Genomic DNA, 16,843 nt, shown 5'->3' with positions numbered 1-16,843 from the left:
CTCTTGCTATCTCTGTCTCTCTCAAATAAATAAAATCTTTATAAATAAATAAATAGCACAATCAATAACTCTACTGTCATTAACTTATTGCTGAAAAATTATTACTACTTACTAACAGCAAAGCTAAGGAATAGAACGTTACTTTAATCTCACATATATACACATGCACATATAAACTTTGGAAACTTTTGCATATTGTTATCCATAATAAACTGAAATAATTTTAAGTAAACATTTGTGCTGGTACTAAGTTACATTTGCAGTGATATAAGTGATTTGCTGTAGAAATAATATATATGTATTCTAATAAAAGAAAAATCTCAAAATTAGCTAAGAATTATATTAACTAAAGTATCATCAACTGCAATTAATATTGACTACAAATGAAATTCAACAATTAAGCCAAGTATACTAAAGAAGTATAACCTAGTTTAAAACAAAGATCACAAAGAACAAATTAAAATATTGTAATTCAAGGTAACAGATTAAGTTATATAAATTATAAAATGCTTATAAGAAAGGGAAAAATGTTGGCCCATATTAATCTTGTCTAATATTTTATTCAAAAATACTGATTTCATCAGCCTCTGGAAATAATAAATGAACTATATCTGGTTTTCTCAAATAAGGGCTGAGGCCAAAGACTTTTTAAAAAAATTCTGAGGGGCTCTTGGGTGGCTCAGTGGGTTAAGTCTCTGTCTTTGGCTCAGGTCATGATCTCAGGGTCCTGGAAATCGAGCCCCACATCAGGCTCTCTGCTCAGCAGGGAGCTGGTTTCCCCTCTCTCTGCCTGCGTGTAATCTTTCTCTCTCTCTCTCTCTCTCTGTCAAATAAATAAAATCTTTTTTTTTTTTAAGATTTTATTTATTTATCTGACAGACAGGGATCACAAGCAAGCAGAGAGGCAAGCAGAGAGAGAGAGAGGGAAGCAGGCCCCCTGTCAAGCAGAGAGCCTAATGCGGGGTCAGATCCCAGGACCCAAGCCAAAGGCAGAGGCTTTAACCCACTGAGCCACCCAGGCGCCCCAATAAAATCCTTAAAAAAAAAAAATTCCGAGTACACCAAAAATTATTCCTTCTGCCTTTTGACATCACTGGTCAGTACAAGGAAAGAAAAGCATGTTTTAAGAATAAAAAACTTGATATGAAAAAAAGAACTGGAAACAACCTCAATTTGCAATTTCCACTGATAATATAAGTTCAACTGATGTATATCTTCTGATATTCTTTAGTGTCCAATTAAAATCCTATTCTTTATCTGGCAATCTATAGTCACAATTGCATGAAATGTCTTAAGGAAATAGGAATAAAAAACAATCATGTAGCTTTAACAAAAGCACTTTGCTACAGAAAGAAAATGGCTTTTTTCTCTTTTTTTAAATGTCACCTGACACTAGTTATTTGATTGGAGAAATAACCCTTATAAACTTCAGGGGAATTCTCAAGATATGTACAAGAATTGAAGAAATACTAGTAGTATACTCTCTTCTCCTTGTAAAGGCTTATTACCATTAGTAAATACATTACCCCCACTCCCAGTAAAGTGAGACAATCCAAAATATTTAAAGGTGATTCATGTCCTAAACACTTCAATTTTCAGTTTATCTTAAACTTAATGATTTAATATAATAAGCTAAATTCCCTCAATAAAATCTCTCTCTTTTTTTTTTAAAGATCTCATTTATTTATTTGAGAAGGGAGGGCATGTGTAGGCATGAGTAGATGGAGGAACAAAGGAAGAGAGAGAAGCAAACTCTCTGCTGAGCAGGGAGCCTGACCTGGAGCTCAATCCCAGGACCCTGGGATCATGACCTGAGCTGAAGGCAGATGCTTAACTGACTGAGCCACCCAGGTGCCCCAATAAACTCTCTTTTGACCATTCTAATCTGAAATAATTGCTGTTCAAACTCCTAGCAGTTTACAGAATCTGTAATTACATAACATCCTGTGATATCTAGCATTGTCCTGCCTATGAAATTAAGACTAACATTTATTAAGTCCCTATCACAGTCAAGGCATTGTGGGAGATACAGAGATGAAAAGGAGTGCCCACAATTTTAACAGAAAGAAACAAAGAAATACCACACAAACATAAAGTGCAATAAAATAAGAAGAAAGAACACATCAGTACAGGGCAAATAGAAAATAATTTCAATGTTGAGATCTAGGAGCTCTGAAAGAAAGATGGTTAAGGGGGCGCCTGGGTGGCTCAGTCCTTAAGCGGCTACCTTCGGCTCAGGTCATGATCCCAGGATCCTGGGATAGAGACCAGCATCAGGCTCCCTGCTTGGTGGGAAGCCTGCTTCTCCCTCTCCCACCCCCCTACTTGTGTTCCCTCTCTCGCTGTGTCTGTCTCTGTCAAATAAATAAATAAAATCTTTAAAAAAAGAAAAGAAAGATGATTAAGATCAAGAAGGGAAGGGGATAAGGATATCCTGACTAAAGAAAATGCTTAAATAAATGAACAAAGTAGACAAAATATTTTAGAAAAGGGGAACAGCATAATGTAACTGAAGGGGTAAGGTAAGAAGAGGGATTTTAATTACTGGGAGATAAAGTCAGAAAGTCTTAAGAGAGACCACAAATGGGTATGAAAGCCAAGTTCAAGGTGTGCAAATTTTATTCTACATACAACAGGAAGCAACTGAAGATTTGGGAGCAGGGAGAGGCACAATTATATCCATGCCTTTAGAATGGTAAGTTGGTATTGTATGAATATTAAATCAGAAAAAAGACTGAAATCAGAGAGAAAATTAGAAAGTTACTATAATAGTTTAAGTAAAAGTGGTGAGTACTTAATTACATCAGCAACAACGGGAATAGGAAGAATGAAATAGATTGGAAAAGACTAGTAGAATAAATGGAATTTGAGAACTAACTAGAAGTTGAGAATTAGTGAGAGAGTAGTCAAAGATAACACTAAACAAAGAGGCAGCAAGGGAACTGCTGGATGTATTAGCACATTCTTAGTTAAATCATTCACTGTCCATGTGTTTCAGTCTTGAAACCACAATACAGAAAAAGTACTGTAAGGTAGTTAAGAATGATTTTTCTTTTCTTCCTTTTTCTTTTTTTAAAGTAGGCTCCATGCAGAGAAAGGGGAACCCTCTTACACTATTAGTGGGAATGCAAGTTGGTGCAGCTCCTCTGGAAAACAGTATGGCGGTCCCTCAAAAAGTTGAAAATATAACTACCCTATGACCCAGCAATTGCACTACTGGGTATTTACCCCAAAGATACAAACATAGTGATCCAAAGAGGCATGTGCACCCCAATGTTTATAGCAACACACAATAGCCAAACTATGGAAAGAGCCCAGATGCCCATCGACAGATGAATGGATATAGATGTGGTATGTGTGTGTGTGTGTGTGTGTGTATGAATATTAATCAGCCATCAAAAAAATTAAATCTTGCCATTTGTAATGACATGGTTGGTACTAGAGGGTATTATGCTAAGCGAAATAAGTCAATGAGAGATAGACAATTACCATATGATCTCACTCATATGTGGAATTTTAAGAAACAAAACAGAGGATCATGGGGAAGAGAGGAAAAAATAAAACAAGATGAAATCAGAGAGGGAGACAAACCATATGAGACTCTTAATCATAGGAAACAGGGTTGCTGGAGAGGACGGGAGTAGGGGATGGGGTAACTGGGTGACAGACATTAAGGAAAGCAAGTGATGTAATGAGCATGGGGTAATATATAAGACTGATGAATCACTGACCTCTATTTCTGAAACCAATAATACATTATATGTTAATTAACTAAATTTAAGTTAAATTTTTTTTTTTTTTTTTTAAATAAAGTAGGCTCCATGCCCAGCATGTGTCCAACCACAGGGCTTGAACTCACAACCCTGAGATCAAGACCTGAGCCAAGATGAAGAGCTGGACACTTAACTAAGCCATCCAGGCACCCCTAAGAGGTATTAAGTCAGATTGTTGCTCAACGTCTAGCTGCTCATAGCCAGATCTGTGGTCTTAAACATAAATTCCTCTCTTCATAAGCTTCACATTCCTTATTTAGTAAAAGAGGATATTAACACCTACCTCAAAGAGCTGTTGAAAGGATTAGAGATAGTGCACATAAACCTTTTAATAGAGGCCTTGCCTGTGGTAAATGCTATCATCATCATCTTCTACTTGAAAGGCAGGAAACATATAATATTTTTGTCTCCTTCACAATGCCAAAGTATGAAGTGTTCATATATTTGTCATTTGAAAAACAAATCAAAATATAATCTAAAATATGGTCATTTATTTCCTCCCACATTATTTGCCCATCATTAGGAGCATCAACAAGCAATAGCAGTAAAATCCTTTTGTTCTCTGTGCTCACCCTCTAGTGGTGATCCTAAGAAGCTAAAAAAATAGCAAAAACTAGAAGGATACATGATATAAAAATGCAGTATGGAACCAGAGGACAAAAACTCATGGGAATGTAATATAGTTAATTAATACTGACCTGTGTATTTCCAAGTTGCTAAGAGAGTAAATATTAAAAGTTCTTCTCATAGGAAAAAATATTTGTAATCACATGGGGTGAAGGATGTTAACTAGATGTACCATGGAAATCATTTCATAATATATTCATATATCAAATCATTATATTGTGCAACTGAAACTAACAATATTTTATGTCAATTTTGTCTCAATTTTAAAAAAAGAATTCAGGATAGATTAAACTGTCAAAATAAACTTCAAAGTGAACAGCTAGCTCCCTCAGGCAAGATATGAAGGCTTAATTCAACATTAAACAGAAGACAACTAATACAGTTTTCTAAAATGCCTCTCAAGGTTAAGTTGTTCCTAAAAATTCATTCACAGCAAGCGCTACATTAAGCAAAAACTAAGTATTTTCCTGTTCTGTGAGACTTTGCTGATCTTTATGAATTCTGTGATTTCCCATTAGTTTTTCTCAAACTACAACCAGCAAATCCTTTTTCTAGTAGACTGCCTATCACCACTGTTAACAATGGCTGGGGAATAGCTACACTAGAAGCTTATACAATTATATTATTAATAAGGAATTAGGTACTTAAGAGTTATTCAGCCACAAATTAAAAAAAATAATCATGCAAATGGGGTGCATGGGGGGGGCCCAGTCAGTTAAGCATCTTACTCCTGATCTTAGCTCAGGTCTTGATCTCAGGGTCTTAAGTTCAAGCCCCGTGCTGGACCACATGCTGGGCATGGAGCCTACTTAAAAAAAAAAAAAAAAAAATCAAACAAATGGATAACATAAGATTAGAGGACACTGAGAATGATCTTAAAGAAACAAATCTCAAAATGGAATGCATTTTAATTAAATCTTTAGATATAAGCAATATTCTTGATAACTTACATCCATATTTAATATATATAATAGTCATTTCATAATATTTGTATTAGTTTAACAATAAAAAAATTTCCAGACTTTAAAATGATTTATAATGTACTAAAATAAGCCATTACTTCCTCATCTGTATCAGAAAAAGAGAACCAGCACTAGGAAAATATTTTTAAACTGCATATAAAATAGTAAAGGTGAGATCTTTACCTGGGATTTCCTCTTAGTGCCGCATGGTGTAGAGCATTAAATCCATTATTGTTTGTAATGGTAACATCTGCTCCAGCTTCTAGAAGAACTGCCAGAATGTCATCACGTTTCTTACTTATTGCATCATGAAGAGGGGTATCACCTTCAGAATCCTTTTTTTTAATTTAGAGAGATTTTCATTAGTTCTTGAGCCAAACATCACATGTAATATTAATATGTACACTGAAATACTGAACAGAAGCCATATCTAGTAACCTTCAATAAAACATTCTGCATTAAATTTTAGGATGTAGGCAAGAAATATTAGCCTCATTATATTATATTAAACTCATCCTCAATCTAGATGGGGAACAATGAACATGTTGTAGCTTACCAAGGAAAAAGAAAAGTAAAATTAAAAAGTACCCTCAAATATGATGCAGGTAATTACAAAAACTAATGAGGTAAAAAGCTACCCCCAAATTTCATTGGTTTAAAATGGCCTACTATACCATTTTCCTACCAGTAATCGTTATGCCCTAAAATTTCAAAACAAACCTACACAGTCTTGGGGCCCTAGAGCAATGAATTAAAAGTCAATAGTTCTCAACCTTGGCTGTACATTTAGAATCTGTAGGGGAGCTCTTAAAAAGATACCCAGGCACAGGGTGCTGGATGGCACAGTCAGTTAAGCCTATAGCTCTTGGTTTCAGCTCAGGTCATGATCTCAAGGTTGTGAGATTGAGCCCCGTGTCAGGCTCCAAGCGTGACAGAGAGTCTGCTTGAGATTCTCTCTCCTTTTCCCTCTGTCCCTCCTGCTCATGCATGAACGAGCATTCTCTCTCTAAAATAAATAAATACATCGTTAAAAAAAAAAAAAAAAAAAGATACTTAGGCTCTTCTCTAGGACAACTAAACCAGAATCTCTAGGAGTAAGACCCAGGCATTAGTAGTTTCTCAGAGTCCGCCAGCTGAATATATTATGTAGTCATGGGTGAAAATATTAATCTAAATGTTTTCAAGGGGCAGGAAAGTGGCTCATTAGTCAAAATAGAAAAAATGTAAAAGAAAAGAATATACAGCAGTCTCGGTCTTCCTTTTTTTCAAGCTGACTACCTTTTTCATTAATCAACTGATTTAGTAGTATGCTGTTATTCATTATCCATTATCCCCACAAATGGGTAATTTAGATTTCATTTATTTCATAGTTTCATAAATACTATTCTCAGTTAAGTCATACCTATGATTTATGCCATGGTTGCTAAATCCAGCCTGCCACCTGTTTTTGTAAATAGTTTTATTGGAATTCAGCCATACACATCTATTTATGCATTATTGATGGCTGCTTTCATACTACAATTGCAGCACTGGACAGTCATGACAGAAACTACATGAAAGCCTAAATCATCATTTGGCCCTTTACAGAAAAAAGTTGGCTAATCCCAGGAATATGCTCATCTACTACCCTCATAACAAACTCCTAATCCAACTTCAATCCAACCAGCCACTTTTTAACCTCTTATGTAGTGGCACTAAAAATTCATAGTCTTCAACTTGAGACAGGCTCTTAATATGGCCTTAATAATATATTAAGAGCCATTTAATATTAATATATATAATATATAATTAATATATCAAGAGCCATATAATATGGCTCTTAATAATGGCTGGAATAAGCTTCTACAGGCCCTGATCGTCCTTCCTTCTGGTCCCCACAGAAGCTATTCCAAACATTTATCACTCTGCTCAATTACCTTTTCTATACCCATTACTCCCCGTTCACTCTCAATGGATGACACTGTCTCCATTTCAGAACCCAAAAAAATAGGTATAAATTATTTCTCCTTCAACAGATTAACACTCTCTAATTCCTCTCCCATCCTCCAATTCTATAATCCACTTAGAAGCTCTAAATTCCAAACCCTGTCAGCTCCAAAATGCTGTACCTTAGAAATATCAGTCTCTGATAATCATCTAGCTGAATAAAATCTCCAATTCCTTCAGTTCTCAAGCCCTCAGTCCCATTACTCCTATTTTTCTTCTTTGTTGCTTCTCTGACATATATCCAATCAAATCCATCTGGCTGCTAAAACTGTGGGTGGACAAGAATCACCTCTTAGGTGACTCTTGCCTCAAAAATTAGGTCCTACTGAAAATTAACCCTAAAATCCTGTATATTTTCCAAAACAGAAAATCTTCCTAGACTAATGACTAGATCAAGACCCGAAGATAAATTAAGCTACAATTAAAATAATTTAGATAAAGTAACTATCATTAAATGCAGCCTATTCTACTTCCTTAAGCTGCTGAAGCTCACTGTCATGATCAGTAAAGTTAAATCAATTCATAAGCTGATATTTTTGCAAAGAAGTCCCCACCCCAACCCTCCAATATAAAACCAATCTACTGACACTTTCCTTCAAAGGTCTTTCCAAGAACAGCTGCCAATTTTATCACATAGAATGATCAAACAAAAAGGAAATGATAACAAAGGAATGCCTGCAACAGAACTTCGTATTTCCTCTTTACAGAATCTTAGCAACGCCTGCAGAATGTACATCATTGAAGATTTTACCTGGAGGCTAGGATGACAGCCAAAGTCCAATAAAGTCTTCACCACCTGAAGATGGCCTTTATTGACAGCAATATGAAGCGGCGTCTGTCGACGCTTGTTGCGAGCATTCAAGTCAGCACTGCCTCGGTGCAGCACTTCTATGACAGCGCCTTCGTCTCCAAAAGCTGCATGGTGAACGGCTCTATCTCCATCTTTATCCTAAACGTCAGCATTTAAATCTGAATTAGTGAGGGAATATTTTAGAGAGAAAATAAAACCTGAAGCTCTGTTACGTCATTAAGAATTAATGTGAGAAAACACAGAAAGGAGTCAACAATATAACTAGAAATCCACTTGACTAGTGATTAACTCCAAAGATAAATGATGACCCTGGATCAATACACTATGTCACATACATACTGGACCAATACTTATATCAGAAGTAGTCTGATCTTTCATTACTCCTAATTTATCAGCCATGATGATAAGTCAACATTAAGAAAAATGCTAAATTATGATACAAATATACATAAACATTTTTCCATTTAAAAACTGTAGTTACAAAGGCTTTTTAATGACATAGAAATTATATAAACATTAGCTGAGTAATTTAAAGAGGAAGAAAGGATGCCAAACTGTGATCTCAATTAACTTTGAGAGAAATATATCAACATATTAACACTGGTTATCTCTAGTTGGTAAGCATATACTTTTCTGTATATTCAAGAAAAAAATTAAGTACCACCTTAAAAGATAAAAATGAAACACAGATCAGCATAATTTCATATATGCATATAATTTCATATATCCAAAATTGAGAGAAATGTCCACTCAAACTATTTCAGAAGAATCAAGTAGGTATGCCTTACCTTTTAAAATAGGCCTATTTCTGGAGAAGTAGAGAAAGACCTGATTGCTTAAAAATTTTTAATGTAAGAAACCTTTTTTTTTTTTTTTTTTTAAAGAGAGAGAGCTTGGGCGCCTGGGTGGCTCAGTGGGTTAAGCCGCTGCCTTCGGCTCAGGTCATGATCCCAGGTCCTGGGTTCAAGCCCCGCATCAGACTTTCTGCTCAGCAGGGAGCCTGCTTCCTCCTCTCTCTCTGCCTGCCTCTCTGCCTGCTTGTGATTTCTGTCAAATAAATAAATAAAATCTTAAAAAAAAAAAAAAAAAGAGAGAGAGAGCTTGTGCGAGCATGGGGCAGGGGTGCAGAGAGAAAAGGAGAGAGAATCCCAAATAGACTCTGCAGAGCCCACTGCCCGGCTTGATCTCATAACCTTGAGATCATGACCTGAGCCAAAATCCAGAGTCCAATACTTAACCGATTAAACCACCCAGGCGCCCCTGTAAGAAATTATTTTTTAAAGGGGGAAAAAATGCCCGTACTGCATGAAGATAATATACATAGTCCACATCAAAAAAGAAGGCCTCAGGACTCCCTGGTGGCTCAGTGGGTTGGGCCTCTGCCTTCAGCTCGGGTTATGGTCTCAGGGTCCTGGGATCGGACCCCACATCGGGCTCTCTGCTCAGTGGGAAGCCTGCATCCCTCTCTCTCTACGTGCCTCTCTGCCTACTTGTGATCTGTCAAGTAAATAAATAAAATCTTAAAAAAAAAAAAAAAGAAGTCCCATTACTTTGCTAGATGCAGGCAGAGATGGGTATTATGAAGATACTCTCTTTATTCCAGACTACGTCTCAAGTTTTAATACCCAGAAGTAAGCACGTTTTAAGAACTTTCTCCAAAGCAGTATTTCCAACCTTTAGTCCTACCTCCTCATAGACTCCAGCTTTAGCAAGTGGTTTGAAAATCCATAAAGTACTCGGGATTATTTTAACTACTCTCCACAGATTTAAATTAAAAACAAAACAACAGTTCATTCAAAACAGCTGCTGAATTCAAAACAGTCTTTGGTCTTAGCATATTTTCTCAGACAGATATTTAAAGTAAAACCACTTGTGTAGGAGTCCACAACAATTTGACAACCACTCTTGAAAAGGTAGGAAACTACAACTCAGCAGTACTTCTACCTTCCTAATAATCTAGCTAAGCCAAAGTAGCAGTTTCTGTTAACTGTCAACTGTGAGCATAAAGGAACTAGCACACTACCACATGAAAGATTAAAGATGCAACTCATGTGCCTCTGAGTAGCATTATATTTAAACAACCCAGAGAAATGAGCTTTTTACAAAAAAAAAATTTTATGTCTACATGTGTATGTGTGTATGTTTGTGAGACAGAGATGAATCTCTCTAGTAGCATGTTACAGAATCTAAGATTTAAGCACTTCCTACCCTCCAATTTACATTTATTTCTTATAATTTTAAGCCAATCTAAGTGGTTTTCCTTATGTTAAAAAGAACATCAATCCACTAACACTCACTAAATAAAAACAAGGACTGTTTATGAAATGTACCACATAATTATAGCTGTTAGAAAACTTATTGTAATGCTGTTATGCAGGTCCTGTCATCAATTCATGTGGGGAAAAAAAACACTGAAAAACAAAACCGTGACAAATAAAAACCCTAAATGTGTGTGTGTGTGTGTATCAAGTATATATATTTTATGTATATATTTGTCATATATATGTCAAAAGAATATATATGAGAAAAATTTATAGAATTTGGAAAATATATGCACTAGAAAATAACAATTTATTGTTTTTTTTTCCAAATAAAAAACCTCAGTTGCACAAAGATCTTAATAGGGTTTGTTGCTGTCTTGTGAATCCATTTTAAGTATTTCCAATAAACCTAATAAAAATAGCTCATTATTATGACTCTGATACTAGCACCAAGTGAGATGTTGAGGGACAATATTACAGTAAAGTTAACTAAAAGGATTTCGGCAGGGACCTCAAATTAAATCTAAAACCGATCTTGGTTCTTTCTACCCTCTTATCCCCCCTCTCTTCCTGCTTTCATTCCAGTCTTTCCTAGCTTAGTTGACAGAACCACAGACCATATCAAAATCCTATCTGTAAGTCATGCTTACCTACTTCATGTCCCTGAGCCACAATATATACAAGGACCAAACCCAATGGCTCTTACGCCTCAATTTATAATCAGATCTCTTTTCTTTTCTCCTATTCTACCACTAATTAATTAAGGCCTTGATTCTCACTCATCTAACTTATAGCCATAGCTTACCTGCCTCCACTTTATCTTACCCCAATCTATTCTTCACACACATACACACACACACACCACAAGTCCCTCTGTAAAGCACTAAACTTATGTTTAAAACCTTTTAATGTAACTCTACTATATAATGAACAAACCTCTTTTAAAGCCTACTTCTGCGGACTATACCTGCTGCCGTCATCGTCCCACATATAAAACTCTAACTTACCAACTTATTTGACCCACTATGTCCATGTACAACTTATTCGACCCCAGGTTTCAATGCTCTAATAATTCTCCACTGTCCCTCTCCCCAGCTCCTGGAAACCATCACTCTACTTCCTGTCTCTATGATTCTTGACTATTTTAGGTACTTAACAGCAAAGGAAGCATACAGTATCTGCATTTTTTAAATTGACATCATGACCTCAACAGGTTCATCTACATTGTAGCAAGAGTCAGAATTTCCTTCAAGACTAAATAATATTCCATATACCACATTTTGTTTAGTCATTCACACATCATGGACACATGGGTTGTTTCCAAGTTTTAGTTATTGTGAATAATGTTTTGAATGCGGGTGCAAAAATATCTCTTTGAGACCCTACTTCCAACTCTTTGGGGCATATAACCCAGAAATGGAATTGCTGGATCATACAGTAATTCTATTTCTAACAAAACTCCATATTATTTTGGAGGAGTTTGTATTGTTATAATATTATGCTGTTTTCCACAGCAGCTATACCATTTTACATTACCACCAACAGCCCCAACACTTTTTTTTTTTAAGATTTTATTTATTTATTTATTTATTTGTCAGAGAGAGAGAGCAAGCAGCACAAGTTGGGAGGGCAGAGGGAGATGCAAGCTCCCCACTGAGCAGGGAGCCCACTGCAAGACTTGATCCCAGGACCCTGAGATCAACACCTGAGCCGAAGGCAGCCACTTAACCGACTGAGCCACCCAGGCAGGCGTCCCTGATTTGTTTTGTTTTGTATCGTTTTTATACTAGCCATCTGATTAGGAGTGAGGTGGTACCTCATTATGGTTTTGATTTGCATTTCCCTAATGATTTGTGATGTTTAGCATCTTTTTATGTGCTTATGAACCACTCACATATATTCTCTGGAGAAATGTCTACTGAAGTCCCTTGTCCAGTTGTGAATCGGGTTTTTCTGTAGTTGCTGAGTTTTAAGAATTCTCCATAAATTCTGGATATCAACCCATTATCAGACATACAATTTGCCAGTGCTGTCCCACATTCTACAAGTTGTCTTTCCATGATTGATAGTGTCCTTTGGTGCACAGAAGTTTTTAATTTTCACAAAGTCCAATTTGTCTATTTCTTCTTTTGTTGCCTGTGCCTTCAGTGTCATACCCAATAAATTATTGCCAAATCCAATGTTGGGAGCTTTGCCCTTTGTTTTCTTTCAAGAGTTTTATACTTTTAGATTTTACATTTAGGTCTTTGACCTATTGAGTTAATTTCCATAGACAATGTTAAGTAAGGGTCCAACTTCATTCTTTTGCACATAGATACCCTGTATTTTCAGCACCATTTATTTAAAAGACTGTCCTTTCCCCACTGAATGATCTTGGCACCCTTGTCACATATTACTTGACCGTGTATGCAAGGATTTGTTACTGGACTCTATTCCATTCCACTGGCTTATGTATCTATGTCTATGCCAGTACCACACTGTTTTGATTATTGTAGCTTTGTATTAAGTCTGGAAATCAGGAAGAATGAGTCTTCCAAAATTCTGTTATTCTTTTTCAACATGGTTTTGGCTATTTTGAAGTACCTTGAGATGACATACTGAATTACAGGATGAATTTTTCTATTTCTGCAAAACACATCACTGAGATTATGACAAGGTTTACACTAAATCTGTGGATCAGTTTGGGCAGTTTTGACATCATAATAATACAAATTCTTCCAATCCATGAACATGAAATATGTTTCCACTTACTTATATCTTCTTTCTTTCAGGAGTACAAGTCTTTCACCTCTTTGGTTAAATTAATTTCTAAGTACATTCACTGTACAAGCCTTTCAACTCTTTGGTTAAATTAATTCCTAAGTACTTTTTTATTATTTTTGATGCTATTATAAATGGAGTTGTTTTCTAATATCCTCCATTGATTGTTGATGGTTAATGTACAGAAATGAAACTAGCTTTGGTATTGGTACTTTGCTGAACATCTTAATTAGTTCTAAAAGCTTTTTGTGTGGAACTTTATGGTTTTCTGCATGGATCATATATTCTGCAAAGACAATTTTACTTCTTCCTTTCCAGTGTGAATGCCTCTTACTTATCTTGCCTAAATACTCTGGCTAGGACTTCCAGTACCATGTTAATATGAAAGGAAAAGTGCACATCCTTATCTTTTCCTGATCCTAGAGGACAAGTTTTTAATTTTTCATATATGGCTTTTATTATGTCAAGGTAGTTTCCTTCTATTCCTATATTTCTTTGATTCATTCTGAGCAGGTTTTGTGTTTCTAGGTATTTGAAGGAGTCAAGATGGTAGAGAAGTAGCAGGCTGAGACGACATCAGATAGCAGGAGATCAGCTAGATAGCTTATCAAACCATTCTGAACACCTACAAATCCAACAGGAGATTGAAGAGAAGAGCAACAATTCTAGAAACAGAAAATCAACCACTTTCTGAAAGGTAGGACCGACGGAGAAATAAATCCAAAGCAACAGGAAGATAGACTGCAGGGAGAGGGGCCGGCTCCCCGCAAGAGCAACGGAGCACAAAATCAGGACTTTAAAAGTCTGCTCCAGTGGGGCGCCTGGGTGGCTCAGTGGGTTAAGGCCTCTGCCTTCAGCTCAGGTCATGATCCCAGGGTCGTGGGATCAAGCCCTGCATCGGGCTCTCTGCTCAGCAGGGAGCCTGCTTCCTTCTCTCTCTCTGCCTACCTCTCTGCCTACTTGTGATCTTTGTCTGTCAAATAAATAAATAAAATCTTTAGGAAAAAAAAAGTCTGCTCCACTGACAGACATCGCTCCAGAGGCTAAACCGGGGTGAAGCCCACGTGGGGACAGCGTGGCCTCAGGTCCGGCGAGGTCACAGAAGTATGGGGGGTGTCTGAGTGTCACAGAGCTCACAGGTATTAGAGCGGGGAAGCTGGCTACAGAGATGGAGCTGAGGAGTGAGCTCTCAACTCGGGGTTACCTTGAACCATAATCCATGGCACAGGCCACTGCTCTGTGAGTGAGGTCCCCACAAGATCCGGGGAACCAACCTCCCCACAAGAGCTCAGGGATCTGCAGGGTTCGGAGACTCCAGGCAGAGCTGTCTGCCAGAGACAGAGACGCTTGGTCACAGGCTGGGTGAGCTCGGAGCGCAGCCGGAGGCTAGGGAGATAGGAGTGATTGAGCGCTTTTCTCCAAGCACAGCTGAGGCCAAGGAGACAGGAGTGATTGAGTGGTTTTCTCTGAGGGTGCACTGAGAGTGGGGCCCCGAGCTCTCGGCTCCTCAGGCCGGAGAATGGGAGGCCACCATTTTCATTCCCGTCTTCTGGAACTCTACGGAAAGCAAAGATCAACAAGAAATCCAGCCAAGACCAAGTTCACTTATCAAGGAGAGCAGCAGAATTCCAGAGGAGGAGAAAGCAAAGCATGGAATTCATAGCTTTCTCCCCATGATTCTTTAGTCTTGCAAAGTTAATTAATTTTTTTAACTTTATTTTTTTTTCTTCTGCTAATTTTTTTTAACTTTTACCCTTTCCTCTTTTAACGTTTTTTAACTAGTTTATCTTAACAATACCTTTCATAAAAAAATAAATAAATAAAATCTTTTTTGAACCTTCATTATTATAATCATATTTTATCCTTCATTGTATCTAACTTTATTTTTTGTATACACATAGGGTTTTTTCTTCTAAAAAATTTGGGGTACAACTTCTTCTAATAGATCAAAATATACCCTGAATCTAGCACCAGGCTTGTTCTAGTTTCCAGCCCAAGCAAATTCTCTCCACTTTCTTTTTCTTTATTCTCCCCACCAACTTACCTTATCAACTCCTTTTTTAGAAATTAAAAAAAAATTTTTTTTTTCATCTTTTAGTCATATTCCAACCCTTTGTTGTGTCTACCCTTATATATGTTTTTCATCCTTTAAAATTTTGGGAGGTAGTTTCTTCTAAGAGACCAAAATACTCCCAAAATTAAGTGGGCAACCCTGTTCTAGTCACCAGTCTAATACATATATATTTTTTTCTTTTTTATTTTTTTTTAATTTTTTTTTTCTGAACTTCTTTTTACCCCCTTCCTTCCCCCCATGATTTGGGGTCTCTTCTGATTTGGTTAAAGCACATTTTCCTGGGGTCTTTGTCACCCTTTTAGTATTTTATTTGCTCCTTCATATATTCTTACCTGGACAAAATGACAAGGCAGAAAAACTCACCACAAAAAAAAGAACAAGAGGCAGTACCGAAGGTTAGGGACATAATCAATAGCGACATTGGTAATATGTCAGATCTAGAGTTCAGAATGATGACTCTCAAGGTTCTAGCCAGGCTCGAAAGAAAAAGGCATGGAAGATATTAGAGAAACCCTGTCCGGAGAAATAAAAGCCTTTTCTGGAGAAATAAAAGAACTAAAATCTAACCAAGTTGAAATCAAAAAAGCTATTAATGAGGTGCAATCAAAAATGGAGGCTCTTACTGCTAGGATAAATGAGGCAGAAGAAAGAATTAGTGATATAGAAGACCAAATGACAGAGAATAAAGAAGCTGAGCAAAAGAGAGACAAACAACTACTGGACCACGAGGGGAGAATTCGAGAGATAAGGGATACTATAAGACGAAACAACATTAGAATAATTGGGATTCCAGAAGAAGAAGAAAGAGAGAGGGGAGCAGAAGGTATATTGGAGAGAATTTTTTTTTTTTTTTTTTTTTTTGACAGAGAGATCAGAAGCAGGCAGAGAGGCAGGCAGAGAGAGAGAGAGGCGGAAGCAGGCTCCCTGCCGAGCAGAAAGCCCGACGCGGGGCTCGATCCCAGGACCCTGAGATCATGACCCGAGCTGAAAGCAGAGGCCCAACCCACTGAGCCACTCAGGCGCCCCTATTGGAGAGAATTATTATAGAGAATTTCCCTAATATGGCAAAGGGAACAAGCATCAAAATCCAGGAGGTGCAGAGAACCCCCCTCAAAATCAATAAGAATAGGTCCAACCCCATCATCTAATAGTAAAATTTACAAGTCTTAGCGACAAAGAGAAAATCCTGAATGCAACCCGGGACAAGAAGTCTGTAACATACAATGGTAAAAATATTAGATTGGCAGCGGACTTATCCACAGAGACCTGGCAGGCCAGAAAGAGCTGGCATGATATATTCAGAGGATTAAATGAGAAAAACATACAGCCAAGAATACTATATCCAGCTAGGCTATCATTGAAAATAGAAGGAGAGATTAAACGCTTCCAGGACAAACAAAAACTGAAAGAATTTGCAAACACCAAACCAGCTCTACAGGAAATATTGAAAGGGGTCCTCTAAGCAAAGAGAGACCCTAAAAGTAGATCGGAAAGGAACAGAGACAATATACAGTAACAGTCACCTTACAGGCAATACAATGGCACTAAATTCATATCTCTCAATAGTTACCCTGAATGTAAATGGGCTA

General features: G+C 37.0%; 1 protein-coding gene across 1 annotated transcript in view; it reads right to left on the bottom strand.

Annotated features, from left to right (window-relative positions):
* LOC111142494 (mindbomb E3 ubiquitin protein ligase 1) overlaps positions 1-16,843 on the bottom strand; it is a 130,866-nt gene that overhangs the window by 42,070 nt on the left and 71,953 nt on the right. The window contains exons 11-12 of the mRNA XM_022495703.1: positions 8,100-8,297; positions 5,546-5,697 (exon numbers count right to left, since the gene is read on the bottom strand). Coding sequence (XP_022351411.1) covers positions 5,546-5,697; positions 8,100-8,297 — 350 coding nt within the window. The remainder of the gene's footprint in view (positions 1-5,545; positions 5,698-8,099; positions 8,298-16,843) is intronic.

The sequence above is a fragment of the Enhydra lutris genome, unplaced genomic scaffold, assembly GCF_002288905.1.
Source record: "Enhydra lutris kenyoni isolate GAN:26980312 unplaced genomic scaffold, ASM228890v2 scaffoldscaffold8, whole genome shotgun sequence".
NCBI classification, from domain to species: domain Eukaryota; kingdom Metazoa; phylum Chordata; class Mammalia; order Carnivora; family Mustelidae; genus Enhydra; species Enhydra lutris.
The sequence above is the reverse complement of the archived record's forward strand: the minus strand, read 5'-3'. Positions and strand labels throughout refer to the sequence as shown.